Source organism: Artemia franciscana, chromosome 12 (assembly GCF_032884065.1).
Source record: "Artemia franciscana chromosome 12, ASM3288406v1, whole genome shotgun sequence".
In the NCBI taxonomy this organism is placed as follows: domain Eukaryota; kingdom Metazoa; phylum Arthropoda; class Branchiopoda; order Anostraca; family Artemiidae; genus Artemia; species Artemia franciscana.
Window position 1 is genome coordinate 4299236 of NC_088874.1, and position 16321 is coordinate 4315556.

General features: G+C 37.1%; 1 protein-coding gene across 1 annotated transcript in view; it reads right to left on the reverse strand.

Annotated features, from left to right (window-relative positions):
• Positions 1-15869, reverse strand: part of LOC136033596 (elongator complex protein 4-like) — a 142896-nt gene extending 127027 nt beyond the window's left edge. Inside the window, exon 1 of the mRNA XM_065714374.1 lies at positions 15753-15869. Coding sequence (XP_065570446.1) covers positions 15753-15831 — 79 coding nt within the window. The 5' untranslated portion in view covers positions 15832-15869. The remainder of the gene's footprint in view (positions 1-15752) is intronic.
• Between the last annotated feature and the right edge of the window lie 452 nt (positions 15870-16321).

Here is a 16321-nt window from a genome sequence, read left to right on the forward strand (position 1 = left end):
AAAACCACCATTCTTTTGAACAGATGTCATCAAAACATTTTCTACTTTCATTTTTCTGTCTGAATTTAGAATTTCTGTGCAGACAAAGAAAACAATTGACCATTTTTGTTTCTTCAAGACGCAACAAAAGGATTTTTTCCACCATCCAAACAAGAACTGTTATGTATAAATTTTCCCCAAAATTATGCCATACAAAACTGTTACATAGCATGGTTCGATAATATGATCTCTCTGACAAATCGAGTTATTGTTGGTGAAAATTGTTCGACAATTCCAAGTCCAATATTCAGAAACTTGGTAACTTAGCAAAGTAGGATGACAAACTTCAATGCTTATATAATTGATAGACAGTTAAGGACTGTTAAGGACAGTTAATGTTCTTAATATTTTTTTCCTCTCTTGAAGTCCTTCTGACTCCCCAAACAATCCCTGAAATTTTCAATTTTATTTCCAAGCTTGTGATATAAAATTTTTTTGTTCAATTGTTACATTTCCGCGAATTGGCAGCAAACATTTTTTTTTGTTAAAAAGCACTTCTGTTTCTGCTGTTCTAAAAAAAAAACTGTTTGTTAACAATTGAACAACGGGAAATCTCTAAAATGTCAACTTGATCAACATTTTACAAATCAAACAACCGGTGAGTCAACTGATAATAAAGTAAAACAGCAAAATGCTTCTCGTACGAGAAGATAATCTTCTGGTACGTTAACTGCGGTTATGTCTGAGTTGAGCACTAGATTGTCACTCTATTTATCACTATTTCTGGTGACTTTTCTTCTTACCTAGTAATTCAATTTTGGCTAGTGATTTTGGAACAAATATAGTGACTTTTTTAATTGTATTAGTGATTTCTTAGAATTCCACGAAAATTCAATGAAAAAACACGTGAACGCTGGATTTAGAATAAGATTAATGCTGTTTTTCCAGTTCAAGGAGACAGTCTGCAAGCATAAACGCAAGGAGTCTACAAGCTTTGCTTTTGTTTTCATTTGCTGTACTTTTTCCTCCAATGCCTACTATGTCTACTTTCTTCCAACGTTTACTAGCTCTTGTAGTTGCGTCAGACAACAAGATTATTTAAACAGGTATTATCAATTTCTGATCAATTTCTTTACTTTAAACTACCAGATCCAAGCCAGCTTAGTATTGACCGTATTTCAAGAGGTTTCATGTAGTGTCAGTGGAGAGTGCCCCCTTACAATATTTATTTTTTGAGTTATTAAAATCATGATGAAAATCACCGTAGTTTTACTGGCTCATTACTTGGATTCTGTAAATAAAAAGAATAAAGTTAGTACAATCGTAAGATGAGTGCGTGAAGATGAAAATACTGACATGAAAAGCAAAGAAATCTCAAACTACAAAAATCTTGTTCTCAATCTATAAATGCAGCAATTTTACTAACTTCATGTTTAGACTAGTGAGCATGATGAATTTGGGAACCAAAAAGACGAGATTAGTGAAAAATGAATGGCAATACTGATAGAGTATCTGCTGCTATTTTAAAGAATATTTAGCAATTACAACAGTTTAGGCTACCAAAAATTTTATTCATAAAGATTTTAGCAAAATGCCAGGGATTATTGATTTCTTTGACTATTTATTGATTTGATAGATAGATAGATAATTTTTTACTCACAACAATTACATAAACAGATATGACAAACCAGTGCACATGCCTGGTGGCATACTTTAGCACTGACAATATTATAATATTAGCAGTGACTACAAAAATAAAAACTAGCGTTGACAATGTCACATACTTTAGTACTTACAATGTTACACTACGAATACAAAAACTAAGAGGTCATAAAAAAAGGGTGGAGCACTAACTAAATAATTCAATAAGAACAAATTAATTACAGAAAATCAAAAGGTCAAGTTTGTGGACCAATTTGTTATGACAAAGTGCTACAAAATTATTTAAAGACACAATGCTTATGTTTTACTTTTTATTTCTTTGCATACGATGTCTTTTTTGTGTTTGTCTGAATTCCCCCTAACCAAAAACTCTTTCCCCAAAATAAATTCATGCTCATACAGTGCAAATTTGCTCTAAAAACTCAGTGTCGAAATTGGAAGAATTTCATATCCAAACTCTTGAGTTCAGTTTACGTAGCAATTTAAAATAATCCTGAATGTCGGAGAGGAACCGCAATATATTGCAGAACTGGACTGAGATCTGAAACTGTGAGTTACTCTTATATTTATTGTGATAGAAGTCGGGTCGAGTATGTCTGTTTGAAAATCAACGTTGGATCTGAATTATTGTTTGACTGTCGTAACATACCAAAAAGCTGGGAGGCATTTAAGACAGTAGTCTTAGCTCCAGAAAACAAACATAACCGGGTATACTAGTCGTCCCTGACAAAAACACTCCCCTTCCTACCCAAAGACGTCATAAGGGCGAGAAGGAATTAGAAAAGAGCATGGAACAAATACATAAAGTGCAGAAATGATAACAACTATGACACGCTCAAGAAATGCAAAAACAGGCTAAGAAATTTGACTTGGGTGACCGTAGAAAACCATGAGGAGGTAATTGCAGCCAACACAAAACAGAATTCAAAGGGGTTCTGGTGACATGTATCAGCAGCTAATCTCTCTAGACGTGATATCCCGGACCTCATGAAAGAACATGACACGAAGACTTCAGAGGCTAAAGAAAAAGCGGATTTGCTCAACTCCAGCTTTGGTACAAATTTCTCCACTCAGCCCATAGCAAACCCTCCACCCACTTTACCAGAGCAACCAATCTGAGAACCAATGTACATATCAACTATAAGCATAGAGAATGTCTCGAATATGCTTAAAAGACTGGATGTAAATAAAGCAGCCAGATAACCTACAGCCCAGACTACTGATAGAAGCATCTGAGCAAATTTCTGAGCCAGTAACAGTGACGTTTGGGATGTCACTCATTTTCAGAGTGCTCCCAAGTGACTGGAATTAAGCCAACCTTAATCCCATCTTCAAGAAAAGGAGAAAGGAGCAAGCCAGTAATTATCGAATATGCTTAGAAGACTGGATGTAAATAAAGCAGCCAGATAACCTACAGCCCAGACTACTGAAAGAAGCATCTGAGCAAATTTCTGAGCCAGTAAAAGGGACGTTTGGGATACCACTCATTTTCAAAGTGCTCCCAAGTGACTGGAATCAAGCCAACCTTAATCCCACCTTCAAGAAAAGGAGAAAGGAGCAAGCCAGTAATTATCGTCCCATATGTCTTACTTCTGTTGTATGCAAGGTCATTGGGAGCATCTTAGATCACGCCTGGTCCCACACCTTTAAAGGAATCCGCCACTTTCAAAAAGTCAGCATGGTTTCCATAAAGGTCGCTCAATGGACACAAACCTCATTAAATCATATGACTTTGTGACCAGGCTCTTGGACGATGTTATGTTGCTTGATCAAGCAAAAGGCTTTGATAAAGTACAGCGTCTCCTAGAAATAGAAGCATACAAGGTGCATGAGGATAAATTTGCCTGGATTGAAGTCATTTTTACTGGAAGAGCTCAGAGGGTAGTAGTTTATGACACCACCTTTAAAACTATATACTCTGATGAATTTCCTGTCATTAGTGGAGTCACATGGGGCATAATCTTGGGGCCCCTGTTGCTTAGCATTTATATTAACAACTTTACAACACACTTGAAAAACCCAAAGACACTATATGTTGGCAATGGCAAGCTCTTAAGACTGGCCCAAATTAGCCCCAACCACTCAATAATGCAAGACGATTTAGAAAAACTATTTAGATGGTCATCTCATTGAGTTTTGCAGTTCAACTAGTCGAAATGCAAATTCCTGTATCTTGGACACAACAACCCTAGACTACCTTACCACGTTGGAGATTAGCTACTTGAAGCTGTAAGTGAGAAGAAGGACCTGGGGGCAATTGTCGATGAAGAACTCAAGTTCCACAGCCAAATACAAGCTCAATTTGCTAAAGCAAACCAAGCCTAGGGCAATTGAACAACATTTAAAATCAGGACCCGTGTATGGTCAAAAAGCTGAACATAGCTATTGCATGTCCACCCATGGAATTTGGAATTACCCTAGCGTCTCCTCATTGTAAAATGGATGTTACAGCACATGAGAGTGTCCAAAAGCAAGCAATGAAGCTCATACAAGCTTTGCAAGACAAGCCATATAAGGAATACCTTGTGACCCTCAAACTCCCCACCCTAATCTATCAAAGGAAGTGAGGAGACGAAATCACTACTCGCAAACTGCTAGAAAATGACCTCTTAAGTCAAGTTTTCTCCTCATCCCTCACAAGTATAACAAGAGGTCACACAAAGAAGCTGCAAGTCTCCCGTTGCTATTGACCTGAGTGTCGGCAATTCTTCTCTGTACACGCCATTCTTCACTGGAACATCTTCTCCGAAACCACCATCCAGTTTGAAACCATAGATGTGTTAAAAAAAGGAGTTCATCAGGATGGGAACAATACAGAGTGTAGGCTAACCGGGGATGCCAAACCACCAGCAAAATGTTCCACAGGAGGCTCATCAGCATCCAAACTCGCTGGACATGCGATTTAAGGCAATTTAAGGTATGTATTGCTTGTTTTTTTTTTGTAAAATAACTCTTATTTCCTTAAGAATCATGCTTTGAACTTTTTTTGAATATATAGAAATAAAAAAATACACAGTGTTCCTAACGCTTTCGTGAAGAAACCAGTCAAATTTTACATTTAATGATTTGTCGCTCATTTAATATTTTATAAAGGTTTTGCTTTTGAACTAGCGGCGATCGGGCAATGCTGAATCTACCCCCGTGTTCTTTTACTTGTCCCATTGCATTTCCACTTATCCCGGTTTAACCCTAAAAGATAGTACCAAATATTTATCGGGCCACGTGTCATTCGAAACGCTACGGATAACTGCGAAAATAACAACATTTGTCACATAAATAAATATATTGCATTGTTTGAAATTGTGAAGTTCTAACAAGGAAGAGGCTGCAGCTTTGGTCCTGTTTCTGATTGTATGGGCAAATACGCCTTCAGCAATTACTTCAGAGCTGGGTTGGGTAGCCTAATACTATTCTTGTGGCCAGAAGTTTAATTGTAAGATTACACATTATGGTTTTCATTTGTCTTTTTGAGTCATTCCATTGAAGATATTCTGGATATTTTTCATTGTAATAAATTGTCTTAATGCTCTGCTGAAATAGGAAAAGGTAAAATTTTAGTTAATTGACTTCTCGCTATCTCAGAAAGGGTTTAGGTTAGGAAAATGAAACTTTCGGGGATGGGTCTACAGGCTAAAGTACGTCCTGGGAAGGTATTTTAAAGTACCCACCTCCAGTTGTTCTCCCTCTAGAGGGCCCTGAAGTTTGCCTACATGACAGGTCTATACCTATTGAAATTTTGACAAAACAACATTTTACCTTAATTTTCAGTTACTAGTTGCTTTTTCTCTGCCTTTAGTTCTGAAAATGCAATTCTTGTTATTTGAGTAGAATTTTGAGCCATATCAATGTTTTTTTTTTCAAATTTAGCAAATGTATTTGCATATCTTTAAAACCTTATAAAATGGGATTGAGCAAAGTTATGAAGCCAAAAACAATTTTGTTGTACTTCAATTAAGCAGAAGATCTATTTTGCTAGGTTACACTTTTACAACACATATTTTTAAAGGTAATCAAAGGTCAGGGCCCTCTAGAGGGAGAAGGAGTGAAGGTAGGTACTTCAAAATACCTTCCTGGGACATACTTTAGCCTGTAGACCCATCCCTAAAGTTTCATTTTCCTAACCTATACCCTTACCAAGATAGCAAGAAGTCAATTAACTAGAATTTTACCAAAAGGAAAAATATTTCAATTGCATAGGATAGGCAAATTTCAGTAGGCTCATCAATTACAAGTCTTAAAATAGCCAGGGAAGTGTTTATTCCACTAACAAATCACCAACTTCTTTGAACTCCAATTATACATCCCTGTTTTTGGCCCCCTTTAGCCTGTACCCAGTTCATGATTGCCATTTAGCCTAAATTTCATTTTGTCTGTTACTCATTTCTTGTCAATATTACTGAGGGGTTATAGTTAAGCACTAGAGAAGTCATTGTTAAATAACATATGCTTATGTATACATAGCTTGTTACTGCTTATTTTTCTTTGGGTATATAATATTTGATGTGGTTTAAGGCAAGAGAAGGACCTGTAGGCCCACAGAAGAAAACCTGTTAAAAAAGGTAATTCTTTATCATTTACATAATAATAATTATAAATGACATATTCTACATGCAGCCCTGCTCTACTTTAGCCACAACCCTCCTAATATAGAAATCTATAGGTGAAATCACATATTTCCTATTGATTCTGCCAATCTATCCCTCAAACCTAGTACTTGTTAATTGAAGCAACTATGGCAAAACAAGTAACAGGTGGCAGAATACATTGAAAATATATAATTTAGGATAAATATTTGCAAATTAGGCAGGTTGGGGGTAAATTTTTTGTTGTTCATATTTTTGAATTACAAATAAAGTGAATATACAACTTGATGCCTTTTTGTAAGTTCCTTACAAATATAATAATTGCTTCTATTGCACATTCAAATTTAAGCACTTTTCGACCTAACCAAGCAAATTCTGGCCCTGGAAAACATAGTACATTATTTTGTCAAAAATGATCAAAAACACATACTTTAATTGAAAATTTTGGTAAAACTCTAGTTTAGTGACTTCTTGGAAAAAGGTTAGGTTAGGAAAATGAAACTTTCAAAGATGGGCCTGTCCCAGGAAGGCATTTTAAAGTACCTACCTCCACTCCCTCTCCCTCTAGAGGGTCCTGACCTCTGATGACATTTTAAAATGTGTGTGTTATGAAAGTGAAACCTTGTAAAATAGATCTTCTGCTGGAGTTAAGTGCAACAAAATTGTTTTCAGCTTCAAAACTTTGCTCAATCCCAGTTTATAAGGTTTTAAATGTATACAAATACATTTCCTAAATTCTGAAAAAAAAAAACAAATTGATCTGGCTCAGAATTCTACTCGAATAACATGAATTCCAGAACTGAAGGCAGAGAAAAAGCAACTGGTAACTGAAAATTAAGGTAAAATGTTGTTTTATCAAAATCTCAATAGGTATAGATAGACCTGTCATGTAGGTGAATTTCAAGGCCCTGTAGAGGGAGAAGGAATGGAGGTTGGTACCTTAAAATACCTTCCCAGGACATACTTTAGCTGGTAGACCCATCCCCGAAATTTCATTTTCCTGACCTAACCCCTTTCCAAGATAGCAAGAAGTCACTAAACTGGAATTTCACCAAAAATTTGGTGTCAAGAAAGAAGAAAACAGCATAATATCGTAAAATTTGTTAATCCAGCTTTATTATGGAAAATCAGTGATTGTGGATTATATAACATTTAGAAAATGGATTAATAATAAAACAGTATGTTGAGACCAATGTTTTAAGCTTTTTTTTTAAACCCAAAAACTAGAAATATATTGGTTATTTTCAGGAGCCCAAAAAGTGCTGAAATTTGAACTTGCAATTGTAACAATTATTATATTTGGAAAGAATATAAAAAAAAGGTATCAAGTGGTATATTCACTTTATTTGTAAGCCAAAAATATGATCAACAAAAATTGATCAATTATTAGTGAAGAGCTGCATAATTTCCCCCTGGGTATGTTGGCTAAGTGGAAGGTCACTTATACCTGATGCTATCCTCACTGTTTTTACTTGGTTGGAAAAAATCCAAAGAAAGTTCCCATTGAAAAGGAAAAAGCCCAAAAAGTGAGATTGAATTAGTCAAAGCTTGGAGGATTCCTCCTTCAATCTGTTTAAAGAAATCAGATTCATGATTGAAGCTTTGTTCATTTCAATCTTAAGGGTGACCTACATTTGTGACACTTCATTAAATGGTTGTAAAGGGATGCTTCTATTTATTTATTTGTCTTGTTTGTTTACCATATGATTGTTTTTCTAACCTTTAAATTGGTTTACATTTCTTACAAATTGATTAGTCATACCACAGTTCCATTTGCAAGTTTTTACCTACTTTGTAGCCCCTGGTCTCAAAATTGCATATAAATTTATCAAGCTAGGAAACATAGAACTCCTGTCTGTTTAAAGAAAACGGATAGACATAAGTAGGTTTTATTACACTAAAGTCCTAGGGTTATGGTAGTTAAAACAAAACAATGAAGATTAACTTGAAAATACTTGACATTACATAAGTATTACAGTCACAAAGAAAAACCATTCACAAAATTCTAGTTTTGTACTCAGTTGTCAACCTGAGCAATTGCACTAAATTTTCAAACCTTGCAAAACATTTACCAGTCATCTCTCATGACCCACACTCTTGTCTATACATCACCAATTCATTGAAAAGGAAGTACCCATTACTGGCATTTCTTCCTTTGTACTTATATCTAATGAATTTAAAAGAAAGCTCCTATGGCTAAGTCAGTAGGCCAGTAAAGGACCAGATGGTCCTTTAGCCAGGAAGTGCAATAGGAAGCATCAGCCATTCAATGCTTTTACATGCCCTTCCTGCTTACTGTCCCCAGATTTCTCTAGGTAACCTTTTAAAGTTGGGCCAATTCTGGCTGAGCTTACAGATTCACATCACTGACCCCTGTCCCAAACCAAATAAACTGGTAATGCCAGGAATTAGACCTTTGGACAAAGGATTTTCAACTTAGAGTGCTAGCCACTTGGGAAGAAACAAAAATCTAACCAGAGAATAACAATTATTTGAATGGTTGCTGATATTTTCACTACTGTCCCCTACTGCCCCATGCTTTTGCATGCCTTTCCTGCTTACTATCCCCACATTTTTTAGGTTGTAACATACTCCTGCTTGTTATGTTGTGCTTATGCTTTAGCTTATGTTTTGCTACGCTATGCTTGTGTTTATATTATGCTTTACTTTGCAGATTGTTGTAACCTGGGTTTCTAATATACTGCTTAAATATTGACGAGACAGAAATTTCTACATGGTGTCAGAAAAATGGAATCCACTGTACCATACCCTGAACTCAATTGGGAAGCAGACAACCTCAAGGAAGCTTGGAATAGATTCAAGAACCAAAGATACGTGAAAAACTACTGCAGATGGGACCAACACTAACTCTACCCCAAGCAATCACTACTGCTCAAGCCCACACAGAAACCCAGGCACAACTAAAGTCAATGTCAACAGCAGCGACATCCAACCACGAAATACAAATCAAGCAGGAAATCGACTTTGTCCAGCATAACAAACAATCCAAAGGACCTGCCAGACCCAACATGGCGAGAAGACAAGATTGCTATTTGTGTGGTGGGGATTATTCACCCATGCACAAATGTCCCGCAAAAGGGAAAATTTGCAGCAAGTGCAACAAAATGAACCACTTTGCAAAAGTATGCAGAAGTGGAAAGAAATCTATCAACGCAATCGAGTCAAACAAAGCAGACCCAAATGATGTAAGGTGCAGTGATGATGAACTCTTTATTCACGAGGTGTCGATAGAAAATGCAGATGACCAACCCTACTCAGTCCTGCGCATCAACCAACAAATCAGAGTCAGATTCAAGGTAGATACTGGGGCTCAAGCCAACATCCTCCCAAAATCTCTACTGAACAACATCAAGCCTAGCCCACAGATCCACCCTACCCGCCAAATCCTTACCAGTTTCTGCGGACAAAAGATCCCAGTACTTGGTACTTGCCAGCTCTTTTGCTCCCACACCAATGGTAACAGTGAGCTGCTTACCTTTTTCATAGTAGAAGAAGCACCCACACCAATCTTGGGGTTCGTTGCTAGTCGTAAGTTGCAGCTGATAAAATGCATCTTTACTCTCAACGAGTCATCAGACGACCTGTGCACTGAATTTGCAGATCTCTTTGATGGAATTGGGAAATTGAGAGGTGAATGCAAGATTGTTCTGAAAGAAGGAGCACAACCAACAGTCCAACCAACGAAACCCATCCCTGTTGCAGTCCTACCAAGGTTCAAGGAAGAACTAGAGCGTATGGAACGCCTAGGTGTCATCAAAAAGGTCACTCACCCTACAGACTGGGTTAATTCTGTTGTGATTGTCGAGAAACCAGACAAGTCACTTCGGATCTGTATTGACCCGCATGACCTGAATAAAGCTATAAAAAGGCCACACCATCCTATGCCAACCTTTGATGAGGCTATTCAAAAGCATGAAGGAGCAAAATTCTTCACAAAACTTTATGCAAGGCATGGGTACTGGTCTATAGTTCTTGATGAAAAATCATCAGAGCTCACAACATTTGCAACACCATTCGGGAGATTTAAATTCAGGAGGATGCCCTTTGGCCTGATTTCCGCTCAAGATGAATTCCAGAGGCGAATGGAAGAAGCGTTTGAGGGGGTACCCGGATTCTCAGTTATAGTTGATGATATCATAGTTTCAGGAAAATCCGAAACTGAACACGATGTGAACACACAAGCTGCACTCACCAGAGCCAGAGAACGGACCGTAAAATTGAATAAAGCAAAATGCATACTCAAGTCCAAATCAATACCTTACTTTGGTCATGTGATCTCTAAGGATGGCATACATCCTGATCCGAACAAAGTTAACGCACTGAAGGAAATGCCCCGACCACGCAACCGCGAGGAACTTCAGACACTATTAGGGATGCTAAACTACCTGTCCTGTTACATCCCAAATTTATCATCCCAGAATGAACCACTACGAACTCTATCAAAGCAGCAGAAGTTCGTATGGGAAGAAGTACATGACAACGCGTTCGATACCATCAAAAAATCAATATGTAGCACCATACCCCCTTTTAATCCCTCAGTTGGTAACCTAGAGCTACAAGTTGATGCTTCCAAATCAGGCCTTGGAGCAGTCCTTATTCGGAACGAGAACATCATTTCGTTTTCCTCCCACTCATTGAATACAACAGAGCAGAAATACTCTCAGATTGAAAAGGAACTTTACGCCATCGTTTTTGGAATTCGTCACTTCCATCAGTACCTGTATGGCCATAGTTTTGTTGTAGTCACTGACCACAAACCACTTGAAACGCTTATTAATCGATCAATGCAAAATTCATCGCCTCGCCTCCAAAGAATGTTGCTCCTGATTCAGCCATATGATCTTACAGTCATTTTCCGGCCTGGTAAAGAGATCCCAGTCCCAGACACACTGTCCCGCCTATACCTTCAAAGCCAAGATGAAAGTCTACAAAAAGAAATTGAATCATATGTCCACTCTTTCATGAGCAACACTCCCATCAGTCCTGCAAGGCTATTGCAATTGAAGAAAGAAACACTCTTAGACCCTATCCTAGCATGTCTTGCGGACACAATCAAATCAGGATGGCCATCAACAAAAGCTCAAACACCTTCCCTCATCGCACAATACTTCAGTTCCAAACATGAACTCACTGTGATTGATAGAATCATTTTAAAAGGAGATCGCTTAGTAATCCCCAAAATCCTCTGCCCTGATATCTTGCACAGCATGCATGCTTCCCATCTCGGTATTGAAAAAACGAAGCAAAGGGCTAGAACAATCGTTTATTGGCCAGGGATGACTGAAAGTATCGAAGAATATATCAAATGTTGCCCAGCATGCCAAGCATACCAAAGGAACAACCAGAAAGAATCTCCGAGGCCTCATGGTATACCTAACCACCCATGGGAACATGTTGGAATAGACATGTTCTATCTGGAAGGAAGTCATTTCCTCGTTACGGTGGACTATTACAGTCGATTTTCGAAATTGATCGAATAAGGACAGCTGCCTCATCCCATCAAGTCATATCCCGTCTAAAAGACTATTTTGCAAGGCACGGGATCCCTCGCATCATTACTTCAGACAATAGTCCACATTTAAACTCCCTTATATTTCAAGACTTTACCAACAGGTGGTCCATTGAGCAGAGAACGTCGAGTCCCTATCATGCCCAGTCAAATGGATTGGCAGAGAAAGCCGTTGGGATAAAAAAAAAACATGATAAAGAAGATTCGATTTTGCAGAAGCGAAATGAGCAATGCCCTTTTTGAGTACAGAAATACCCCAGTAGATGGAATGGCGTCTCCTGCCCAGCTATTAATGAGTAGGAACTTGCGATCAACAATACCCTGTACCCTTGAGTATCTCTCTCCCAAAATAGTTCCCAAATGTGGATTTGTTGAAAGTCGCCTGGAGTGCCAACTAAGGCAGCAAAAGTACTACAATCGTCACTCAAAGGACCTTCAAGAACTGAAACAAGGGCAATCTGTGGAAGCACAGATCCACGGAAAATCTTGGGAACCAGCTGTCGTGTTGCACAAACACGAACTGCCAAGATCGTACTTCGTACAAACTCAAGATATGAAAGCATATCGTCGAAACCGAAAATACCCCCAGATGACACAGATCTAGAACAATATCAGCATACCAACTCAAATGGGTTACCGCAGTTGAATTCCACATCATCTCCAAACGCGTTCTCTACTACGTCAAAAAGCCCACCCCCAACTTTCCTTATTCAAGCCCCAGGGTCAAGCCCAAAAGTCAGTAGCCACATTCAGGACGAAGTACCGCCACCGCCATGACACGTCTTGGGAGAATAATCAAACCTCCAAAAAGGCTTAATTTATAAGTTGTCGTTGTTGTTGTTTTTTTTTGTTTCTTTTTGTTTTTATTTCCTTTCTTTTCCCTTTTTGGAGAAGAAAGGGTGGATACACGTAGATGGAAGATTTTGGTTAAGTTTTGTTGTCATGTTAAAGTGTCCAGAAGAAAGGAGATGTAACATCCTCCTGCTTGTTATGTTGTGCTTATGCTTCAGCTTGTTTTGCTATGCTACGCTTGTGTTTATATTATGCTTTAATTTGCAGATTGTTGTAACCTGGGTTTCTAATATACTGCTTAAATATTGACGAGACGGAAATTTCTACAGGTAGCCTTTTAAAGTTGGGCCAATTCTGGCTGAGCTTACAGATTCACATCACTGAGCCCTGCCCCAAACCAAACAAACTGGTAATACCAGGAATTAAACCTTTGCCCTTTGGACAAAGGATTCTCAACTTAGAGTGCAAGCCACTTAGGAAGAAACACAAATGTGACCAGAGAAGAACAATTATTTGTTCAATGGTTGCTGCTATTTTCAATACTAGGTAACCTTTTAAAGTTGGGCCAATTCTGGCTGAGCTTACAGATTAACATCACTGACCCCTGTCCCAAACCAAATAAACTGGTAATTCTAGGAATTAAAACTTTGCACTTTGGACAAAGGATTCTCAACTTAGAGTGCAAGCCACTTAGTAAGAAGCACAAATGTGACCAGAGAAGAACAATTATTTGAATGGTTGCTCCTATTTTCACTATTGTCCCATAAACAAAATGCATTTTATTCAGACAATTTAATTTTAAGACAGGCATCAACAAAACTCCATCAGGGATTGTCTTTACTTAAGATACAATCAGCAATATGAATACTTATTTTTGTGATATTCTAGTCTTGAAATAATAAAACAAGAAAAAATAATATTTTCTATTTGTTTTCCACCAGCTCATTTGAGCAAAATCATTTGTGACAGCAACATGCCCATGCTTGGCTGAGAATATCTCTAACATGCTTTAAACAGAAGTATTTTTAAAAACAATTATACTGGGCAAGAGGCCCAGGTTCGAATCCTGGCTGGTGCACCATTTTTTACCTTGCACCTTATGATGGTGTATTGGATAGGGACAAGCTCTATAATTCTAGGGTCTGACGTTCGATCCCATCTGTCGTAAGGAATGTGTTTACCAACAGAAAAGTGTATGCTAGAGAAATACAGTTTTCATATCTGAGTTTTTTACCTTGTAACAGCCCAGTGGAAGCAACCTCGCCTGGAAATCATCGGGTCTGAAGTTCAATCCCAGCTGTTGCAGGGAATTACAAAAGTATTAAAATGGGTCTATTAATTTTTTAAGCCAGTGTAGCACAGCAGTATGTGCATCCGACTTAGTCAGGAGGTCGTAGGTTCGAATCCTGCCACAGGCAATTTTTCAAATATTTTTGTCCTGTGGTGGCACAGTGGATTTGACCTTAGCTTGGTAATACGGGACCCAGAGATCGAATCACGCTGCAGGAATGCACTGCAGGGCCGACGCAGGGACCTTAGTAGTCAAGAAGTGTTGTCAATTCTTAAATAATAATAATAAGAAGAAGAAGAATATTAACATAAGTCTCTAAACTTGGCACTTTTTAAGAAATTTTTTCAGCAAAGCAAATGGAAAACTTTAATGGTGTCCTATGTCATCTCTAAAAAAAAAAAAAAAAAAAAAAAAAAAAAAAAAAAAAAATTAAAATGAATAAAAAAAAAATGTATTTTGATATAAGATGCCTCAAAGACATTTAGTTAAATCTATGAAATGAAGGGCCAGACATTCCTTTACAATTTATACAACATGTAAAAAGAACAACAATTCAAATTTCTTCCACAAAAGAAAAAACTTGATTTAAAAAAATAAATATATTTTTAACAGAAAGCAAGTGACATCAATGAAATAAAACAAAGCAAAAATCCATGGAGAATAAATAATATCAGCCATATATTTAACCTATAAGGAGGTTGTATTAAAATATTTTCCTTTAACGAGAGCAAGATTTGTTCTCAGGGACATAGGTGTCAGCATCTGGAATGACCTTCCAGAATTGGTCAGAGCAGCAGTAAGTCTGGCATCATTCAAGAGAATGGTTAAATTCCATTTTTTAAAAAGGAGAGAAGTGTGATAAGAGGAAAGAGTATTTATTTATTTAGTATTTAATATTAATTATTTTGTTCTTTTACCCCCCCCCAAGGATTTTTTTCTTCAAAATCATTTGAGGAAATGATTTAGAAGATCATGGTGGTTAGAATTGCTGCCACAGTCAGGACTCTTCTGTCTTAAGAGTGGCTGTTAATGTTAAATTCTTTGTTTAATTTAATTGTTTTGGATGAAAATAAAAAATGTCTATGTCTATGTCTAAATTTAGAAAAACTCAGTGTTATGGCTTAAAGTTCTGCTCAATTAACAGGAATTGCCTTTTCTGAACTAAGGCCAGAGAGAAAGAAACTGATAACCAAAAATTAAGGTAAAATGTTGTTTTGTCAAAGTCTCAATAGACATAGACAAATCATGTAGGCAAATTTCGAAACCCTCTAGAGGGAGAAGGAGTGGAGGTAGGTACTTAAAAATACCTTCCTAGGACATACTTTAGCCTTTAGACACATTCCTGAAAGTTTGTTTTCCTAATCCAACCTCTTTGCAAGATAGCCAAAAGGAATAAAAATTTACCCCTGCTTTCCCTTAAAAATCCTGTTTAAACAGCAATCTCAACAAATACAGACTAGTTCCCATTAAAGAAAGAACAAACCAATATGGTAATTCTTTTGTCCTGGTTTTCATCAAAATGTATAATACAAGTTAATATTTGTAGTTTGATTTATATTTACAAGTGTAGTTTGATTTTGTATATATTATAAAGAAACTCAAATCAGCAATAGCTGTCAAGTTTTTTCTATTAAACCTGTCTACTACTACTACTACTACTACATATAACATAGACATTGGCCTAATCATTCTATTTTTTTTAGTTAAAAATCATAGGGTGGTTTAGAAACTAGAACTGGTTGCTATGGTAATATTTGAATAACTCACCAATGGTACAGATGCCGTCCTAAGAACCAACCTTTCTAACAACCAAAAAACTTTTCTTCTGATTTCTTATTAAGCTTAGCCTTTGCAAGATGGGCCTAGAACACCAAAAACCCTGTAAATCCTAAAGAATATGAATAAGTTTACTTACAGTTCACTGAAGAGCTAAGATTATTTCCACTATTTACAGTATTTACATCCTTGTCTTTTGATTTCGCATGTTTATCCATTTAAAAAAATATTCAACATTGACGTCACTTATCCTCTTATTCGGGGTTAGCAAGTAATCCGACTATTCTCTGAGTTGCGTTCGAATCACATTCCAAGTTGACTGAAACCAGCATTCTGACGTTTTATTTGTGATTCTGAGTTAACTTTTAGCGTTCGATTTGTAAAAGTTGACTGAAAGTTAATGAAAAGTTGACTTTTAACAACTTTTACATTTTGTACGTTCGTCTCAAGTTAACTCGGAAAGAGGGCAAAAGTTTCAATTATAGGTAATCATGGAGTATGTGTTCAGATGGATCCAGGATGAAGGCACCACTTTTGTGTACCAGTGTGGTGAGTTATTGAGCCAGATTTTTTGTTGTTGGGTAGGTTGCACTAAAATAGACTTAGAAACTATTTTATTATCCTTGTTAAAACTGGCTTTTTTCTTGTGTGGATGGGTGGGTTTTATCTTTTACTGGGTGGGGGGATAGGTAGATAATAAAATGGTTA